We start from the raw sequence: 17017 nt of genomic DNA, 5'->3' as shown, positions 1-17017 counted from the left end.
TACCTACTTTGATCTGATTTTGCACAAGTTTTCAAATCCAATTGCGTAAACTTATGAAAAAAAATTGTGAAATTTAAAGTGAGTAATTTTATAGAAATTATATAAAATTTAAATATAAGTTATCCAATTTTGTAACTACTTTTTGGTTAGGCAATTTTTAAACCATTAGGTTGGTAGCATATGAAACTATGAATATGCCAATGTGAAAGATATTGCATTCTTCCAAAAAGAAAAAAAAATAATATCAAAATTACAGCTAACAGGGGTGTAAGATCAATATTTTTTTTTGGAAAAGTAAATCTCTAAAAAGACCCTCCTACCTCTCATTAAGGGCATTTCAGGAACAAAATAAAATCCAAGTCTGGACCAAACTCTCTCTCTCTCTCTCTCTCTCTCTCTCTCTCTCTCTCTCTCCCCCCCCCCCCCCCCCCCCCCCCCCCCCCCAAAACGCCACTGAAGTGACGTTGAAAAAGAGAACAAGAGTTGTACCACAAAAATAAAAAATGGGAAGCAAGAGAAACAGCGCAGAAGGAATAAGAAAGAGAATACCCACCCAAAAAAGTCCAAACGCTCGGCCACCCGAGCCGTTGGAGGCTTGGAGCTCTCTGAGAGAGAAGACAGAGAGAGAGAAGAGAGCCGTTGGAGGCTTGGAGCTCTCTGAGAAAGAAGAGAGAGAGAGAGAGAGAGAGATAGGAGAGGAAGAGATGGTGGAAATCCTCGGAACTTTTATCTAACGAAGAAGCACCTTCCAGAATGCAATTAGCAGCAGCGCAGAGGCTTCCTACGTTTCCTGCCCACCTTTTCCCATCCTCTTTCCTTGATGGCGGCTGCGTGGCGTCACTAGATAAAAAGGCGTCGTTAAGGGCGGGTAAAAGAGCTTTTTTCGTCTCTCTTTTGACTCTTTGATAGATATCTTGGATCATTGGGCCACTGTCCGTTTCTTAGCCTCCAGATTGGAGGAAAAAATAGAGAAAAGTTTCGAGCCTGATGGGTAGTTTTAGTGTTAAGAGTTTGTGGGCTGGGATTCAGGTGAGTTCAAGGGAGGGAAAAGGAGGAGGAGCGTATTTGGATCTCCTTTCTTAATGGATAAAAGCCTGAAAGCTGATGACTTTGAAAAGTTTTTGATGATGTCGATGCTTGTAATTAGTTAAAAAGACGATTTCTTCCCTTATTTGTGAGTTCTACATCAATAATTGGTCTTCATATATGGGAATCAGAGGAAACAGAGTAGTAGTTCTCTGAATTCTGTGTTTTTAATAGTGATTGATGGCATATATGGCTTGAAATCGATTGAACAAAAAAAAAAAAAGAGGAGCTTTTGTTGTTGTTTGGAGTCAAACTGCATGTATAGAGGTCATTTACAGGACCCCTTTAAATGTTGAGTGTAAAAGATCTTGCTTTGATTAGCTTTCTTGCTTTTCTTTGAAGGTTCCAATTCGTAATTTTCTTCTAAAGATTCAGAGAGAGTGGAATTGGGATTTGGATTTCGTACCTCTGTTGCCATGGGTACTGGAGGTTTTGTTTGAGGCCATTGCTTTTACTTTGAAGGGTAGGTGCAGCTGCCGAAAGCTCTGCATCGGCTGCGGTGGCTTTTATTTGATTAAAGGAAAGGGAGAAACGTGTGGAGTTGTGTCTACGGTGGAAGAAAGTTTCGATTCCTTTCCCCATCAGAGAACAAAAAACAGCTCAGATTCCATAACTTTAGCTGTTGGGATGAGAGAAACGTCTTGAAATTAGAAGTTGATGCCTTCTTGTCCTTCTTCTGCCAGACTTGCCATTGGAACAGTTTTTCCTTGCCATTCTGATCGCGTTCATAGTCCAAGGTACTTCTTTTCTTCATGTGCTCCATAATCCTCTTTCCTGTTTCTCTGTTCTAATCAATGTAGTGTTATTTTCGTCATGCAATTCTATATTCTTCGTTTTTGATTTTTTGGGTAATGGAATGAATACCTGAAATTAGATCATATAACTGAATCTACTATCATATTCTTTTTCATGCTTGCAAGGTCTAGCAAATATTAAAAGCTGGTTAAAAAAGAAAAAAATAATACCAATCGCTTGCTAGGGTCCTTAACTTACCATTAAAACATATTGATGGCCTAAATGGAACCTGTATATATGAGTAATTAATGGAAATATGGGATATAAGAGTTGTTGGAATTGAAGATTCCTTTTCTTTCCTTTTCCTTTTCTTTTTTCTTTGGCATTACTGGGAATTTAATGCAGAGTTCATTCTCCCATCCTTGTTTTTTATGTTATACTATATTATTCTATTATCTTTTGGAAAATGATATCAATGGCTTATTTAGATGGATAAGGATATGTGCTTGGTAGCATCTGTAATTGTCCTTGTGTATTGCTAGCATTAGAAATCTTGCAGAAACATAAATTTGATGTTGCACAGTACATTCCTGATGACAGATATAAAAACAATTAAAAGGATGCATTAAGGCTAATATACTTGTGCACAGCCTGTTATCTTGCAAATGAATTTTTGCAAGATCAGCTTCAGGAAATAAAATTTGCTTTTCCTTTTCTCTGAGAATTGGTATTATTCTTTTGATAATTCTGTCAATCACAGGCAAAATTTATCAAGAAACAAGTAAAAGAAAAAAGAAATTTGCACTTTATATAAATTGATATATATATGTGTGTGTGTGTGTGTGTGTGTGTGTGTGTGTGCATATGTATATATACACACATATTCATCAAATTTGTCAGCAGTCAGATCAAAATTAGGATGGATTAGCTATAGATTGTAGTCTGGAACCAAATTCTGCTCCCTATCTGCCTGTAACTGTCAAGGTGAAGGGACTACCTGTTGTTGATAGTGCCAAATAGTGATGAAGGATTTGATCATTCTTCATCACATAAAGTGGCTAAAAAGGTTTATATCCATTACATTGCATCTCAAATTCAAAGCTGTAGGCATCAAGCCTATCCCTAATCTGCAGCTATATGGATCCTTTCTATTTATGCCTATCAAGGTTTACATCTTAACAATGCAAGCCTTTATGATACTTTTTACTGACTAGATTTTCATATCTATAACCCCTCTTTCTTGACCCTTATGTTTATTCCATGCTGCTCTCCTTACTAAGGTTTCAGATTTTTGATAACCCATTTTAAGTTGGTTATCCATTGCTTATCCTCAAATGGTATAGCTATGATGCTTCTGTTAATGTATTGTCACTATTTCTATGATTTTCATCTTGTGTGCTCTGACCCCTTTAGGTCTGCAGCTGCTCATGAGCAGCTCAAGATTGGTTCAGCTTGAGCTCATTCAGGCTCAGCTCAGTCGATAAATGAGCAGAGCACAAATTTTGAAAGCTTGACTCATAAACGAGCCAAGTCTGAACATGAGCCTGCTTGTAAAACTTTAGGGAAGCTCGGTCTGGGTAGATAAAAGCTCAGCTCATAGCTTATACGAGCTGACCTTAAACACCTGAAGCCAAGCTCGGCAGGACCTCAAGCCAAGCATGAGCAATCCAAGTATATAACAAGGCAGCTCGAGCAGCCTGATACTAGGCTTAACTCAACTAGTTAGCACCCCTTGACCTAAAGCCTTTAACCTTGTGAGTATCACACCACATTCACAAATCACTTCACTTCATCCATCACATTTTAGTTATTTCTCATATTTTTATATATTTGTCTCCTTTTTATTTGTTTAATAGATAAAGGATACTAAAGCCGTTATATGCCACCACTTTTGTTGAGGCCTTGTTTTTGTTTCTATCCCCACTAGATTACCTTCCATTTTCTGTGTTTAATTGCAAATGGTAGTTAAGACTTTGCAACTAAAGATTTCTCTATAATTCTTGTTTAGCATTTAATCATATTATTACTTTACTAGATAATACTAATTTTTTTTGGAAATAAAATAAACTGCTACACTTTGATGTGGATTTCTGAGTACGAATTGTATGTATGCCATAATGAATTTAAACTTCTAAAAATGGTGAATGAAAAAGAAGGTAAAAAGGAAGTCAAGGAAAGAAAGATACACACTCAACCACAGAAAAAAGATACTTCTGAAAAAATATTTTACCAGACTCATCTAATATAGTTGATGTAAATTTGTTACTCCATAAAGACCATATTTAAAGACACTAGAGCAAACATAAGATGCTGTTTTTATATCCATAAAGGACTTTGAACCAGTTTACCATGTTACATATCCTCTTTAAAATTCATAAAGGGAAATCCTAAAAAAGATGGAAAAGGAGTAGTATTAAATATATATGATCTTCAAGCCTATTTGATGGCATGTCATTGAAACAAGGGCAATCAAACTTAAAAAGCATCGATTCAAAACCAAGCTGGTTGAAGCACTAATCCATATGGTTTGGATCTACAAAACTATAAGTATGTTTATATTTTATACTGGTGCATGGTGGCTGGTTTGTCTTGTGACCACCATATTTCTTTGTGTTCGAAACCCTTGAGAAACTTTCTTTCTGAGAAACAATATGAGCATATGCTTGTGCAGAATCCAACATGTTTTGTTTATCCAATGGGTATGTTTGGCTAAATATGATATTTGGCTAAATCTTTTCTATATTGTAATCTCATTATGTGGTTTCTTTCAGATTCCGATCTTGTTTGATGGTTCCATATATTTTGGCATGACCTCTCAATAAAAGCAGGAGCTAAGGCCCCACTTGTCCACGATGGCAAAGAGATCTTACAAGCGAGCTGCACGATCTGAAAGGGACAAAGCAGGCTGTATGCGGGGTTTGATTAGCATGTTTGATTTCCACCGGGGTCATTCAAGTCAGAAGTTACTTTCAGATGGGAAACATGGGAGTGGTAGACATTTTGGTAAGATCTTTTACTGGGTAGTCATGCTTGTATAATGTTTGGTTTCCATATTTAAGTTATGCAGAGATCTATAAAGTTGAACACCATTCTATTTTGAATTTACTCTAGTTGTTTGAAAATTGTGGATTTATGCCTTTTCTTTCTTTAGTGCTCATTTAACATCGATAACAGTACAATTATAATTTGTTATATTACTTGAAGATGCTCTTTTATATGCAACTTTAGCTGCAATTTGAGTAGAAAAGAAGTTTAAGGCTCTTATTCATTTTTGTTGGAGTATTTTTTTTGTTGATATCCCAAATCAAGGTTTAGGTTGCATAGGCGGTGTAATTGGCATTTTGGATCTTGTTTGTCGCTAACATGCATATCATCAACTGGGCATTTGATGGATTCTGATAGTCAAATATGTTTTGATTTTTGTGTGGTTCAAACAGTTTACTGTAATTCTAGATGTACATTACTGTTTATAGAAATGACAGTAAAATTTGTACTATTAGACAGAAAAAGACAAATTCCTTCTGCTGACATTACCTGCATGCACAAATATTTACTAGATATACATGCTTGCAGACTACTCTTCTACTAGGGTTTAGGCTTCAATCATAATGGTGCAAAAATTGTGACAGGTGTTTCAGATTGAGGATCCAAATCTGCTGATCATGATCTAACATCTAAAAATATCTACAAATTGAAAATCATGTGCTTTGGAGGTCATTTACCTATGTATCAAGTGGGCACAAAGAAGAGGCAGCCATTAGTTATATTATGATAAACTAGAAAGAAGTGCATAGCCTTTGGATGCACACTATTAATCATATGATACACACATCTTAGAACAAGTGTGAACCATAAATTATATAAAACACTGTATTGAGCTACTATAATGATCTCTTTTTGGACCCCTTTGTGACTTAGGGAATAACCTCCATGACGCATAGTTTTGTATTTTCTAGGTAGCTCGGTGTATGTCTTTATTTTCCACTGGTTGAATTGAAGAGTAAAGTCTACTATAAGGAGAGTATTCTTTTGTCTATCTTCTTATGTATGTATGTATATGACATGGAGATACCTCTATAATAAGTTTTCTCAAGGTATTTATAGTTCTAAAGGTTCATCCTCTACAAAGTATTGAAAAATGGTATATGGCCACTGAAGTGGGTGCTTAGGTGGATTTTGTTTTAAAAATATTCAAATAAATAAAGAAAATTATTAAAAATAAAAAAGGAGTAGAAAATTAGAAAGAAATCAGTAAATATTCAGAAAAATATGAAAACTAAATAGAAGGTGGGTGTCGGGGGAGGAGGAGAAGAGAAGGTAGAGGAAGAGGTGTTGAGGGTAGGAAAATAGTCTCACCCATTTGCCATCCCACATTGTCTCTCACTTCTACCTGCTCTTGCTTCTGCTATTCAAAAACACCCATTATTGCTTTTAAAGTTTTGTTTGACCAGAACCTTCAAAGAAAGAAGAGCAATGCACTTTATCTTATACCTCATGCCTGGTTTGCCATATCCCCTACTTGGAACTGCCTAGCCCACACACCATCTTGCCTGACCTGGACTGGGCTGCGTATGTGAGTGCCTAAGCTTGTTGGATGCTTTTGAGTACCAAGTATACTGCCACTTGCATCGAACTGACATTTGAGCCTGACATGGGCTGGCCAAATGGCTGCATATTCATCCATAACCACATCTTCAACTGCATAGACCACTATTTAGACAATGATCTTCTATTGCTCCAGCAAGAAGTTGGATCCCTGATAAACAGTGAAATATTTTATTATTGGCATCTGCTTTTTCTTTCCCTCTGCATTTCTAAAACTAGCACCACCATCAGTTGAAAATTTAGATAACATTGTTCAAAGCCATGGACGAATTATTTTCATTTGGTGTGCCCCAAGTTTAACACCTGCATATTCAAGACATGATAAACATTTCATTTGGAACCAGTCAACTCATACAACGGTTTTCCATTCACTTTTTTGGAAATATGTTGAAATATTTGCAGGAGACATGCATATTGAAGATGTTGATTTCTGTGTTTTCTTAGTTGTCATAATTGCTCCCCATATGTAAATCTATATATAAAGAGGCTGCTGTTAAGAAATCAGATATTGAATCCAAGAATGAACATATATCTCTTACTGAGAAAAGTCGGCATTGTATGGTTAGTAATACATGCTGCCTCTTGATATTTACTAATAGCTTGATGGTGCTCTTCTGAATTCCAGAAGACCAATAGTTTTTAGAGGGGCTGAAGCTGCAAGAGAATTTTGCAGAAAAAATAAAAATTCACTGTACTCGTACATTTGCAGAAAGTGGTCGCTTTTACTCTTTTGGCAAATATGGTCCATTCTGGACTTTACTTGACCATTATGCTCTTACTCTCAAATGTATATGTGCATGTTGGTCATGGTTTTTACACATCAAGGTTTTCAGTCTCAGTACCTGACCTCATACCTATTGGGTATTGGCACAAGTCAGGTTGGTCCAGTCTCCCCTGTACCGACACATCATATGCTGTTAGAGATGGGACAGCAATTATACCATGTGTCCGTACAGTGCTGTATCAAGCCTTGTATCATACCAGTACCTTATTCAGTTTTCTTTTAGTTCTTTCTTATTGTCATCCTCATAATTACTTTTCATATTTTTGACAGGCACCAGATATTCGAAAAGTGTACCTGATTCTTGTAGCAATTCCAAGGAAAAACAAGAAATTGAAGATGTAAGTTTAGTCATTTTATTAAGAATTCCAACAGTACTTGAATTTTTTTATGAGTTTGTTAATTGATTGAAAATATATAGATTTCTTCTTGGTCAATGGTTTCAACCTAAAAAAGTTTGCTATTTATTTTGTATTTCTTGTAAAAGCCATAAGTATGTCCTCTTGGTGAATCAAGGACATAGATATCAAGCAAACTATATTACTTATTCTACTTCATAGTAGATTTATTTTTGGTTCTATAATAATTATATGGTTCTTGCTTTGGTACACCTAATTTTTTTTGAGCCATTCATTTACTCATTTTGATTAAAAGGCTTAGATTGGAAGTTGCTGCTAAATGAGATACCTGCTAAAACCAATTTCCAATATAATTAGATAAGAAAACTTGGGGTTATTTTGTAAATTGTTACGTAGCGTCCACGTTACTCTTTAAGGGATAGTTATAGAAACTGGACCAGGCCGACCGGACCGGTTGTTCTGGCTAGAAAACTCGCAAATTGGACCCCTGGCCGGTCCGGTTTTCATACGAGACTAGACATGTAGTTGAATTGCACGAGAATTGATGACTTGGCTGACTTTCAAAGAAAACCAATTCACAGTCGAGATCCAAACCCATGTCCACAAGTTTATTTACGAACCTCTCAACCACCAAGACAACAATTGGTTCTTGATAATTAATCAAGCAACATAAACTATATCTGTGTTCAAAAGATGTCATTTTTTCACTATTTTAATAATCAATTTTTTCTAATAAAATAAACAATTCTTTTTCTCTTTGATGCAAAACTGAAAAAAAAACTATATGCTTCATTTTATGCATTTGGATACTTTTAAAATTTTAAAACTTTACTTTTAAAGGATACAAAATATCAATAAATATTGTCCATTTTCCTACATTGTACACAACTTTACTTACATTTTTCATAAATTAAATGGATCTTGATCATTTCTATGCTGCAATTAAAGAGTAGTGTAGAATGTAGATCAATGTGCTTTAAAAGAGTAGTATTTGATGTAAAAAATTATAAATAGTTTTTTTATATCAAAAATAGAAAAAAAATTAAGTAATGTTGCATATTTTTATATTATATTCATTTTTAATATTTAAATTTATTAATTATAATCTGGTTTGACCAATTGACCCGAAGGTTGGACCAATGACTGCATGAACCGGGCCATTTGCCGGGTTGGTTAGATTGCTAATTGATAACAATCTTTTCTTCTTTATCTGGATTCAAATCTCATTGTAATCTTATTCTCAAAACGATATAATGGTTGATCTTCCATCTCTCTCTCTCTCTCTCACCTCCAAAAAAAATTAAAAACCCCTTGTCTGCCTCCTTCTCTCACATATTTCCACCCCATCTCACCCCTCCCTCTCTCCCTCTTCCTCCCCTGCACCACTCTTGGCAATGGAAAAGTGAACAACATTAGAGATCAAGGGGAGGGAAAGCAACAGAGATGTAGTGGAAGGGGAAGGCTTGGGGCTGACATTTGATGAGAGAAGAGGGCCCATCTTTCAAAATTAGTCTGCCAACTGGCTGAACTAGCTGTGACACCATATGTCCAATTTATGCTTCCTTAATTTAATGGTTAAGTTCTAATAACCAAGATATCTTTTAAAAAAATAATGGCTACTGAATCAAATTGCTAATAATATTTTATTTTGTACCTAAGCTTTCTCCTTTTTTCGTTTTTCTTCTCATGATCAACCTTAGTGCCAGCTGGGACTGCTCGAGCGTGCTCTTTTCATTAGCGAAAACTAAGCACTGAATTATAGGTATGTTTGTATTCTGGTTTGATATCATCATAATCAAAGTCTGAAAACCTGGTTGACATAAAAATGATTATCAAGGTTGAGGTGTTGTTTAAATTTTCACCAAAATAGAGAATTTAACTTTTCTCTGCCTAAGGGGCTATTTGGTTGAAGCATGGTCTGCCGTACTGGTCCGTACCGGGATCGGTACCGGATCAGCATGGAATCCAGTATCGGTAGTTTATTGTTGGAGAACCGGTATGGGACTGGTTCGGACCGGTACGGGACCGGTCCGGGCCGCTACCGGTACGCCGACCGGTACTGGTACAACGGACCTTGGGTTGAAGGAAGTAAAGGTTGAATTCAACAAGTACATTTTAACAAATTGTAGTTTTACTGCAAACTGTGTGGTGGCTCAGTGGTAGCATCCCTCTGCCCCTAAAGCAGAGGTTCTGGGTTCAGGTCCTAGTGGTGCACTTGGGGGTTTATCCTAGGTAATTAAATTGCAGGCAGGTTTCACTCCCTATTTATCCACGAAAAAATACAATTGTATTCCACCTTGTTGCATTGTATGACACAGCAATGGAATTGCATATTCATTTACTTCAAGTGGTTATTCTGAATTAGTGATGCTAAAGTTTTGTAATCTTAGGTCAAGTCAGTTTTACCTGAGTCGAGTTGGGTTGAATTGGATTTAATGTAGTCAAATATGTTTAGGTTGTTTAGTAAGGTTGAATTCGGATATGTAGACCTGCGCGTATCCTGTCTCTCTTTCCTCTTAACATTATTTGAGCTTCCACCTGACTGAATCACAAAAATGAGCTATGGCGGAGACCTATTTTGCTTCCTTCGCCAGCATTTACAAATATCCAGACGTTTAAAGTTTTGATTGCACGCTAGTTTGGACCGCCTACTTCTGTCAAAAGGAATGTCAGCTTATTTCCTTCTTTATCTTTACTGTTATCCTTCGCTAGTCAAAAGCTGCATGAATATTGATTTGACATGACTTCTTGGATGGTCAAAGCTCTCATAGTGGTCTAATCTTGATAGTAGTTTCACATGAGAGTTAATCCACCAGATGTTTTCATGATAGTCGGATTACTCGTTTTGCAATTCTATCGGTTTATATTTGAGGTAAATCTTTGATTCAGTTCTGCTTGTATGCATGAATCTTTCACCGTTTCATTGTCACGAAGTAGTTAGCATACCTTAACGACTGTGAACCTTAATAAATTGTACGGTACCGGTACGGGCCGGTACGTACCGGTACGATACGCGGTGGTTTCAAAAACCACAGCGCGCGGTGCTGTGGTTCTAAAAAAAAAAAAAAATCGTACCGGTGCAAACCGGCCGGTTTGCACCAGTTTTTTTGCGGTTTCCGGTACCGGTCTAGGACCGGACCGGTACATACCGGCCCGTACCGGCCGGTACGGGCCGGTACGGCATTCCATGGAATATATAGTATATTTATTCGTCATGGCGTGCAAGTATATTTCAGATGTTGTATCCTACGATGCATTGGAATTTCTATGTTTAACTAAAAAGAATACTTTTTTCTAGATGAACATTAACATCTTACATCACACTCTAATGCAAATTCATGCCTGATATATTCATCATTTTTTTTATTTCTTAGAATTATCTTGTTTATTTGCCTATCATTAGAATTCTTTCTTCATAGTTAATGCTGTACCCAATAGTCCTTTGAACTCTCTTCTGATTTTCCAGACTTTTGCTTTTTAAAGAAAACCTTAGCCTCTATATCATTTTGAATTAAGATTTGACCATGTTGGCTATTTTCAGAGAACCACAGGTTTTGGGTATTAGTTAACAGATTCACTGCAGATTATTTGGAGAAATAATCAAAACTAAAAATCACTTGTTTATGTCTTTCAGCATGACCATCTAAAATAGTGTGTAAACTGCAAGGTCCTTTATATTTTTTTTTTTTTCAGGAGTCTTCAAAAGGTAAGGTAGTGACTGAAACAGGAGCACTATGCTTCCTTCTCACTTTTATCTGGAAACACAGTCCTAGAAGAAAGCTTTGATTTCGTGAATAATATATATTTTTTTAGGCATGGCTAACCATATTTTGGAATTTCTCTTCTGAAAACCCATTACTGATTAATTGTAATTTCTTCATTGAATGTTAGCTGTCCATCAAATACTTGAAGAGTTTTGCAATTACTGTTGGAATGTCTAAGGATTTATGTTTTCTTATCCTAATAGTGCTGTCCGAAATCAATTTGGTTTTGTTCATTGGATACAACCATCCATCAAATACTCATCCCCTGAACCAGTCATATGTACTATAAGTGTGTGCAAACACAGAGTTTATTATTCTTATTGCAATTTGATTTGTCCCTTTATAGATCACAAATGTTCACCAAACACTCCTTCCTCTGGAGACTGGGATCAGCAATAAGAAATAAGAATCACACATATAGAGTTCTAGTAGTGCAGAGTTATCTAGTATGTGCATATGGTGATGCATAGATTTAAAACAATACATGCATCTATAAAGTTCTCTACTGAATCTTCCAACAAAAGATATTATTTTATTGAATATACGATGGTAGCTTAATTATACACATGTAAAAACATTTTGGATCTATCTTGCTCTATCATTTGTATTTACTACATTGAGCATGAAGTTTCTCTTTAAGGACAATACAGAAAGGGCAGATGAAAGGTTATAGCATGAAGACTTCCAATTTTAGGGCCTGTAATTGGGAAAATTCTGTTGCATCCGGCAAGATCCAGCAGGACGGGCAGGAGAGAGGGGTGTTAGGGAGTGAGAGTGAAAGAGGGGGAAGGAGAGAATGGCAGGGTCATGGAGCCTGACCCCCCTGGGATGGAAAAAAAGACCTTGAGAGGCCCTCTTTTTCATCCTGCCAGGTCCAGGCTGCAATTCCCTGCATAGTCTCTCTACCTTCTCCCATTTTCTCACTTTCTCACCCCCATGCTGTCTTTCTCTGCCTATCCTTCCGGATTTGGTGGGATTTAAACACGCCTTTAATCTGACATCATTATGGGCATCAATAGTTGAATAGCGATATTTAATGATATTTTATCTTTCAATGTTCTTAAGGGACTGGAAGTAATATAAAGTAACAATTGTTGCACATTGTATTTTCCCAACATACCTCTAACTCAGTGTAGCGCCAGACACAAGACTCTTGCTAGGGCCTAAAAAGGTGCCAATTATGGCATAAGAAAATGAAATTTTGAGAAGTTTGGTCACATCATGAAGTATCCTAGTATCCAGGCACTTCTAGAAAGCTTCCAGACCATAGATATGCTGAATCCATTATTTTTCAGGATTTTGATGAAGAAAGAGAAGAAACAGGCAATTTGGGTATGCCTAGTGTCAAAACACTCATGAAGGAGGAAATGTCAAGAAAACATTCCCCAAAGAAGATTCCAAGTGATGTCGCCGAACGGATACTATCTGACTTAGATCACAAGGTCCATCTTGAGAGAAACCATAAAAAAACGAGCAATAATCAGAAAATAAACTCATATCTTCATGTCAATGATCTGAATGCTCCTGCAAGCTTGGATTGTCATATGAATTTAATGGAAAGATCTTCCCTCAATTTCGACTTGGCCGCAGTTTTAATTGAATTCTATGGTTACAATAATGGAGGCCAAGATATGCATGTAGATTGTAAAAGTATTAATGGTTCAAGTCCTTCCTTAGAAGCTATTGATCTTTGGAAGCATTATCATCAGGATGAACCTGATTCCCAAATTGAACAGAAGAAATCTATTCTTCAAAAGGTACTGGGCAGAGTAGCAGAGGCTATTTTAAATCAGAAGCTTGTTGAAACAAAACAGCTCACTGGCAACAGGGCAGCCCAAGCTGAAGAGTTCATCAATGCATTAGAGATGCTGAATTTGGACAAGGAGTTAGTTTTAAAGCTTCTTCAGGATCCAAATTCACTTTTGTTAAAACATATTCAAGATCTTCAGAATACTCAAATCGAAAAACAGTCTAAGCTGGAGCCTGGTCAAAATTTAAAAGGAATTGAATTGCTGGAAGAAGAGATTGGCAGTTTAGGGCAATGTGAAGAATCCGTCAATAATAAAGCATTTCACAAGCAAAGCAAACATTTCTTTAGAAGGAAGGACAAGTCAAAAGGAACGGGGCCACCGGAAGGAAATGTGAGTTCCCAGGATTCAAACAGGATAGTTGTTCTGAAGCCCAGCCCAGCAAGAATTCAAAATCCCTCGATCGTGATCAGTTCAAGCTCTTCCGCACAACCACATCATAGCTTGAACTGTAAAGAACATGGTCAAGGAATGACTTCTCATTTTTCGCTTAAAGAAATCAAAAGAAGGTTGAGACATGTTATTGGTGAAAACAAAAAGGACTGCCATTTGACCTCCATTGATGGTGTTCTACCCAAAAGTCCAAATCGATCCAAAGCTTCGGGTGACACAGGTAAACAGATCACAAATTTGGCGAGTAAAACTTCCCGCAGTACTGCTGACAGTTCCCAATCCTCTGCTATTTTCAAGAAAACAGACAAGAAAATCGGAGACAAAGAATGTCAACTTAATGTCGAGAGTGATCTCGCTCCCCCCAGGGTTGGATCTTTGTTCTATGAAGAGGCCAAGAAGCATCTCATCGAGATACTACATATTGGAGATCACATCAATAATTTGCCAAGCAGACATGGCTCAAACTCCTTGGGAAGGATACTTAATCTGCCAGAATATGCGTCATCTCCTGGATTTAGCCCTACAAGTAATAAGGAGCTTGACTTGTCACCAAAACAGACAAGATTGTCCCCATCACGACAGTTCAAACAAGAAGATGCTGCCATCCATCTAAACCCATCAGGACAGAAATCTGAAATTGCAGCATGCAACGCTAGCAATCATTTTGATGAAACACAAGTTCTTGAGTCAAAGCCAGAACTCCTTGGTACACAAATGCAGAAGGAAAATTGCACTTGGGAATACTTAAACCCAAAAGGTACTTCCTTTCATTTGTTGTCAGCGGCATCGAGAACCATCATTATATGATTTTTCTTGCTTTGCTTTTGTTATGATAAAATTCAGGGAAACCTCTTACATGAACTGCAGAAACTCTGGAAATAGCAGATGCCAAATGCTTGGAAGGGTGTAATCATATGGTTCAACTTTCAGAATCATATAGCAGCGAACCCATTGCTACTGGTAGAAGATTCAATGAAGAAGGTCCAGATCTGGTGAGTTGGTAGCTTTTTCTAGAGTGTAAATTGTCATTACCAGTATCTTTTATTATGATTTCTGTGTTCTAAGGGACTAAACTAACATCATCCTCATCTATTTCTCTAGGGTTCGTTGTCAGAGAAGCCACAACCAATGACCCCATCTGTATTTATCTTGCCCAGATCTTCTGAGAACATCAGTGAAAAGCTAGACCGGCCAAGTCCTGTATCTGTTCTTGAACATTTCTTCTCAGAAGATATTATCAGTCCTGAAAGCACCACTGTCGAGCAAGGTATGATGCATGCGGAGTAGCAATGATGTTTTTATTTATTTAGTTTTGGTTTCTCTTTCTGACACTGAAGTCACCTAATTATGCATATTCTTTGCAGCTGAGGTGCCAATACAGCCTCGAGAGTTGCAATTTGAAGAACATGATAGTTCTTCAGTAGTTCTAACATCATCTGATTCCGAAGTCAATCGAAGATTTTGTCTGGATGACAAAGTGGCAAGGTTTGAATACATAAAAACCATTGTGGAAATCTCGGGCTTAAGCATGGATGACATTTTGAAAGAATGGAGTGTGAAAGATCAGTTCCTCGGCCCATCTTTATTTGATGAAGTAGGAACCTCATATGGCCACTTGCAGAACAATCCAAAGCTTCTCTTTGATTGCATAAATGAAGTTCTTATGGAGCTGCAGGAGAGATTTTTCAGATGCACCCCATTGGTATCTTTTATCAAGCCTACTGTTCAGCCAGTCCCAGTAGGTGGGCACTTTGTCCAAGAAGTGAGCAAAGGCATTGACTGGCATTTGCAAATGCAGTTCCCATGCACATTATCTCAGATAGTGCAAAAAGACTTGGAGGGTCGAAGCTGGATGGACCTCCGGTTCGAAACCGAAGGCATTTGTGCTGAGATAGAAGACACCCTCTTAGATGATTTAACGGAAGAAACTGTTTATGAGTTCTGGTTTGAACCTTGAATTTGCTAAGGGGCTTATATTATTTACTCATATTCCAAGATAAATGAGCAAGTGCAATCACAGGTAATAATTGGGACCAGGGAAAAGATGGGGTGGAAATAATTGTTCCTTTCTAGTGAAGTGTTGTTGTGGATTTGGTAGGCTCGGAAGGGCCGTTTTTTTTTTTCCTCCCATGTGTTTCCTACTGCATCAGTCACAGATTTGACACCCCAAAATATCCTAGTGCAGCGTTTGCTGCTAATTTTAGGTCGTTTTTAAAACCATTGTGGAAATTAAAAGAGGTTGTAGCATATGTAAATCAGTTTCATCACTTGTACTACTGAGAATAACTTGGAATTGAAGGAGGTTGTAGCATATGTAAATCAGTTTCATCACTTGTACTATTGAGAATAACTTGGAAATGAAGATATCAGCTGCTGTGTTCTATCTGTGCGATGGTCTATTAGTTCTCCAAAGCTGTTAACAGGTGATTGCCAATGTTGATTGTATTTTATGCTTGGTAATTCTTATTGTTCTTTTGAAACGGTACTAGTTACATTCTGGAAGCTTGCAATCCTTTTGAGAAATGCTTGAATTGTGATATGTGTCATGCCCCGGACCCAAATTTGTGACACGGCCGTGCTATTGCCGACTACCGCCCACAATAGCACGAAGCCTCGTATATAGTTAACAGGTAGTCAAAAGCAGTCAAACTTGCATGTATTAAAATATGTGCATAACAACTTGCTGGTTGACATAAAGTACAGAGCTTTTAACAGTTTATGTATACAAAAGTATGTTTATTTCACCCCAAAAATAAAGAAGCCCTGTTGCAAAAGAAAAATGCTTCTAGCAGCTGTCACTGGTGGTGATCTGAAAAAAAAATTAAATGAACGGGCATAAGCTACACGGCTCAGTAAGTAATCCTGCATAATCTTGTCGAATCAACTAAAAATGCTAAACATGTTTTAGCAGGATTTGAGAAGCTGACATGTATACTATCTAATAAATCATCATGATAAAATATTCATGCTGAGTAAATAAATCAATGCCTTATATCAACAAGAATTTTCATGAAATGCACACATAAAACCGTGCCTCCGGTATGCCGTGGTCCATACTTTCAGATGCTACTGCGAAGTCATTATCGGCCACTGGCGGGGCCAGCTCAGTTATTAGGCGGCCACTGGCGGGGCTGGCTCAGTCATTCTCGGCCACTGGCAAGGCCGGCTCAGTTGCATTCGATCAGTAGCTCTTAAGAGTCCGTAAACAATACTTCTTGTAGATAGTACCTCATGGATGCTACGGCGAATTCATTATCGGTCACTGGCGGGGCCTACTCAGTTATTAGTCAGCCACTGGCGGGGCCGGCTCAGTCATTATCGGCCACTGGCAAGGCCGGCTCAGTTGCATTCGGCCCGTAGCATTAAGAGCCCTTAGGTACCCCTTGCAAGAAGTGCGTATAGCTAGATGCAATTCATCATCATATTTTACACTTACGCCACAATTATATTAATTGTAATAATGATAATGTAATCCAATTTATCTTG

General features: G+C 37.4%; 1 protein-coding gene across 4 annotated transcripts; it reads left to right on the top strand.

Moving 5' to 3' along the window:
* The first annotated feature begins 474 nt into the window (after positions 1-474).
* On the top strand, positions 475-15916 carry LOC103717439 (uncharacterized). Of its 4 annotated transcripts, none has more exons than XM_088718025.2 (8): positions 486-868; positions 1429-1823; positions 4593-4824; positions 7481-7548; positions 12626-14288; positions 14399-14523; positions 14633-14798; positions 14896-15916. In XM_088718025.2, the coding sequence occupies exons 3-8, from the start codon at positions 4674-4676 to the stop codon at positions 15486-15488; spliced, it is 2766 nt and encodes a 921-aa protein (XP_088574151.2). In that variant the 5' UTR covers positions 486-868; positions 1429-1823; positions 4593-4673; the 3' UTR covers positions 15489-15916. The 4 variants fall into 4 exon arrangements, with proteins under 4 accessions (XP_038979648.3, XP_088574152.2, XP_088574151.2 ...); XM_088718027.2 differs by having other exon boundaries at positions 520-868; positions 4650-4824; XM_039123720.3 differs by having other exon boundaries at positions 475-1823; positions 4650-4824.
* Positions 15917-17017: the final 1101 nt, after the last annotated feature.

The sequence above is a fragment of the Phoenix dactylifera genome, chromosome 3 (assembly GCF_051530095.1).
Source record: "Phoenix dactylifera cultivar Ajwa chromosome 3, Ajwa_hap1_PhDact_Kaust_v1.1, whole genome shotgun sequence".
Classification (NCBI taxonomy): domain Eukaryota; kingdom Viridiplantae; phylum Streptophyta; class Magnoliopsida; order Arecales; family Arecaceae; genus Phoenix; species Phoenix dactylifera.
The sequence above is the reverse complement of the archived record's forward strand: the minus strand, read 5'-3'. Positions and strand labels throughout refer to the sequence as shown.

Excerpts from the sequence above, each read along its gene's own strand:
- LOC103717439 (XM_039123720.3), top strand. The coding sequence starts at position 4,674 with ATGGCAAAGAGATCTTACAAGCGAGCTGCACGATCTGAAAGGGACAAA. Across the intron at positions 7,549-12,625 it reads AAAAACAAGAAATTGAAGAT|GATTTTGATGAAGAAAGAGA; the intron begins GTAAGTTTAGTC and ends ATTATTTTTCAG. Across the intron at positions 14,799-14,895 it reads AAGCACCACTGTCGAGCAAG|CTGAGGTGCCAATACAGCCT; the intron begins GTATGATGCATG and ends TATTCTTTGCAG.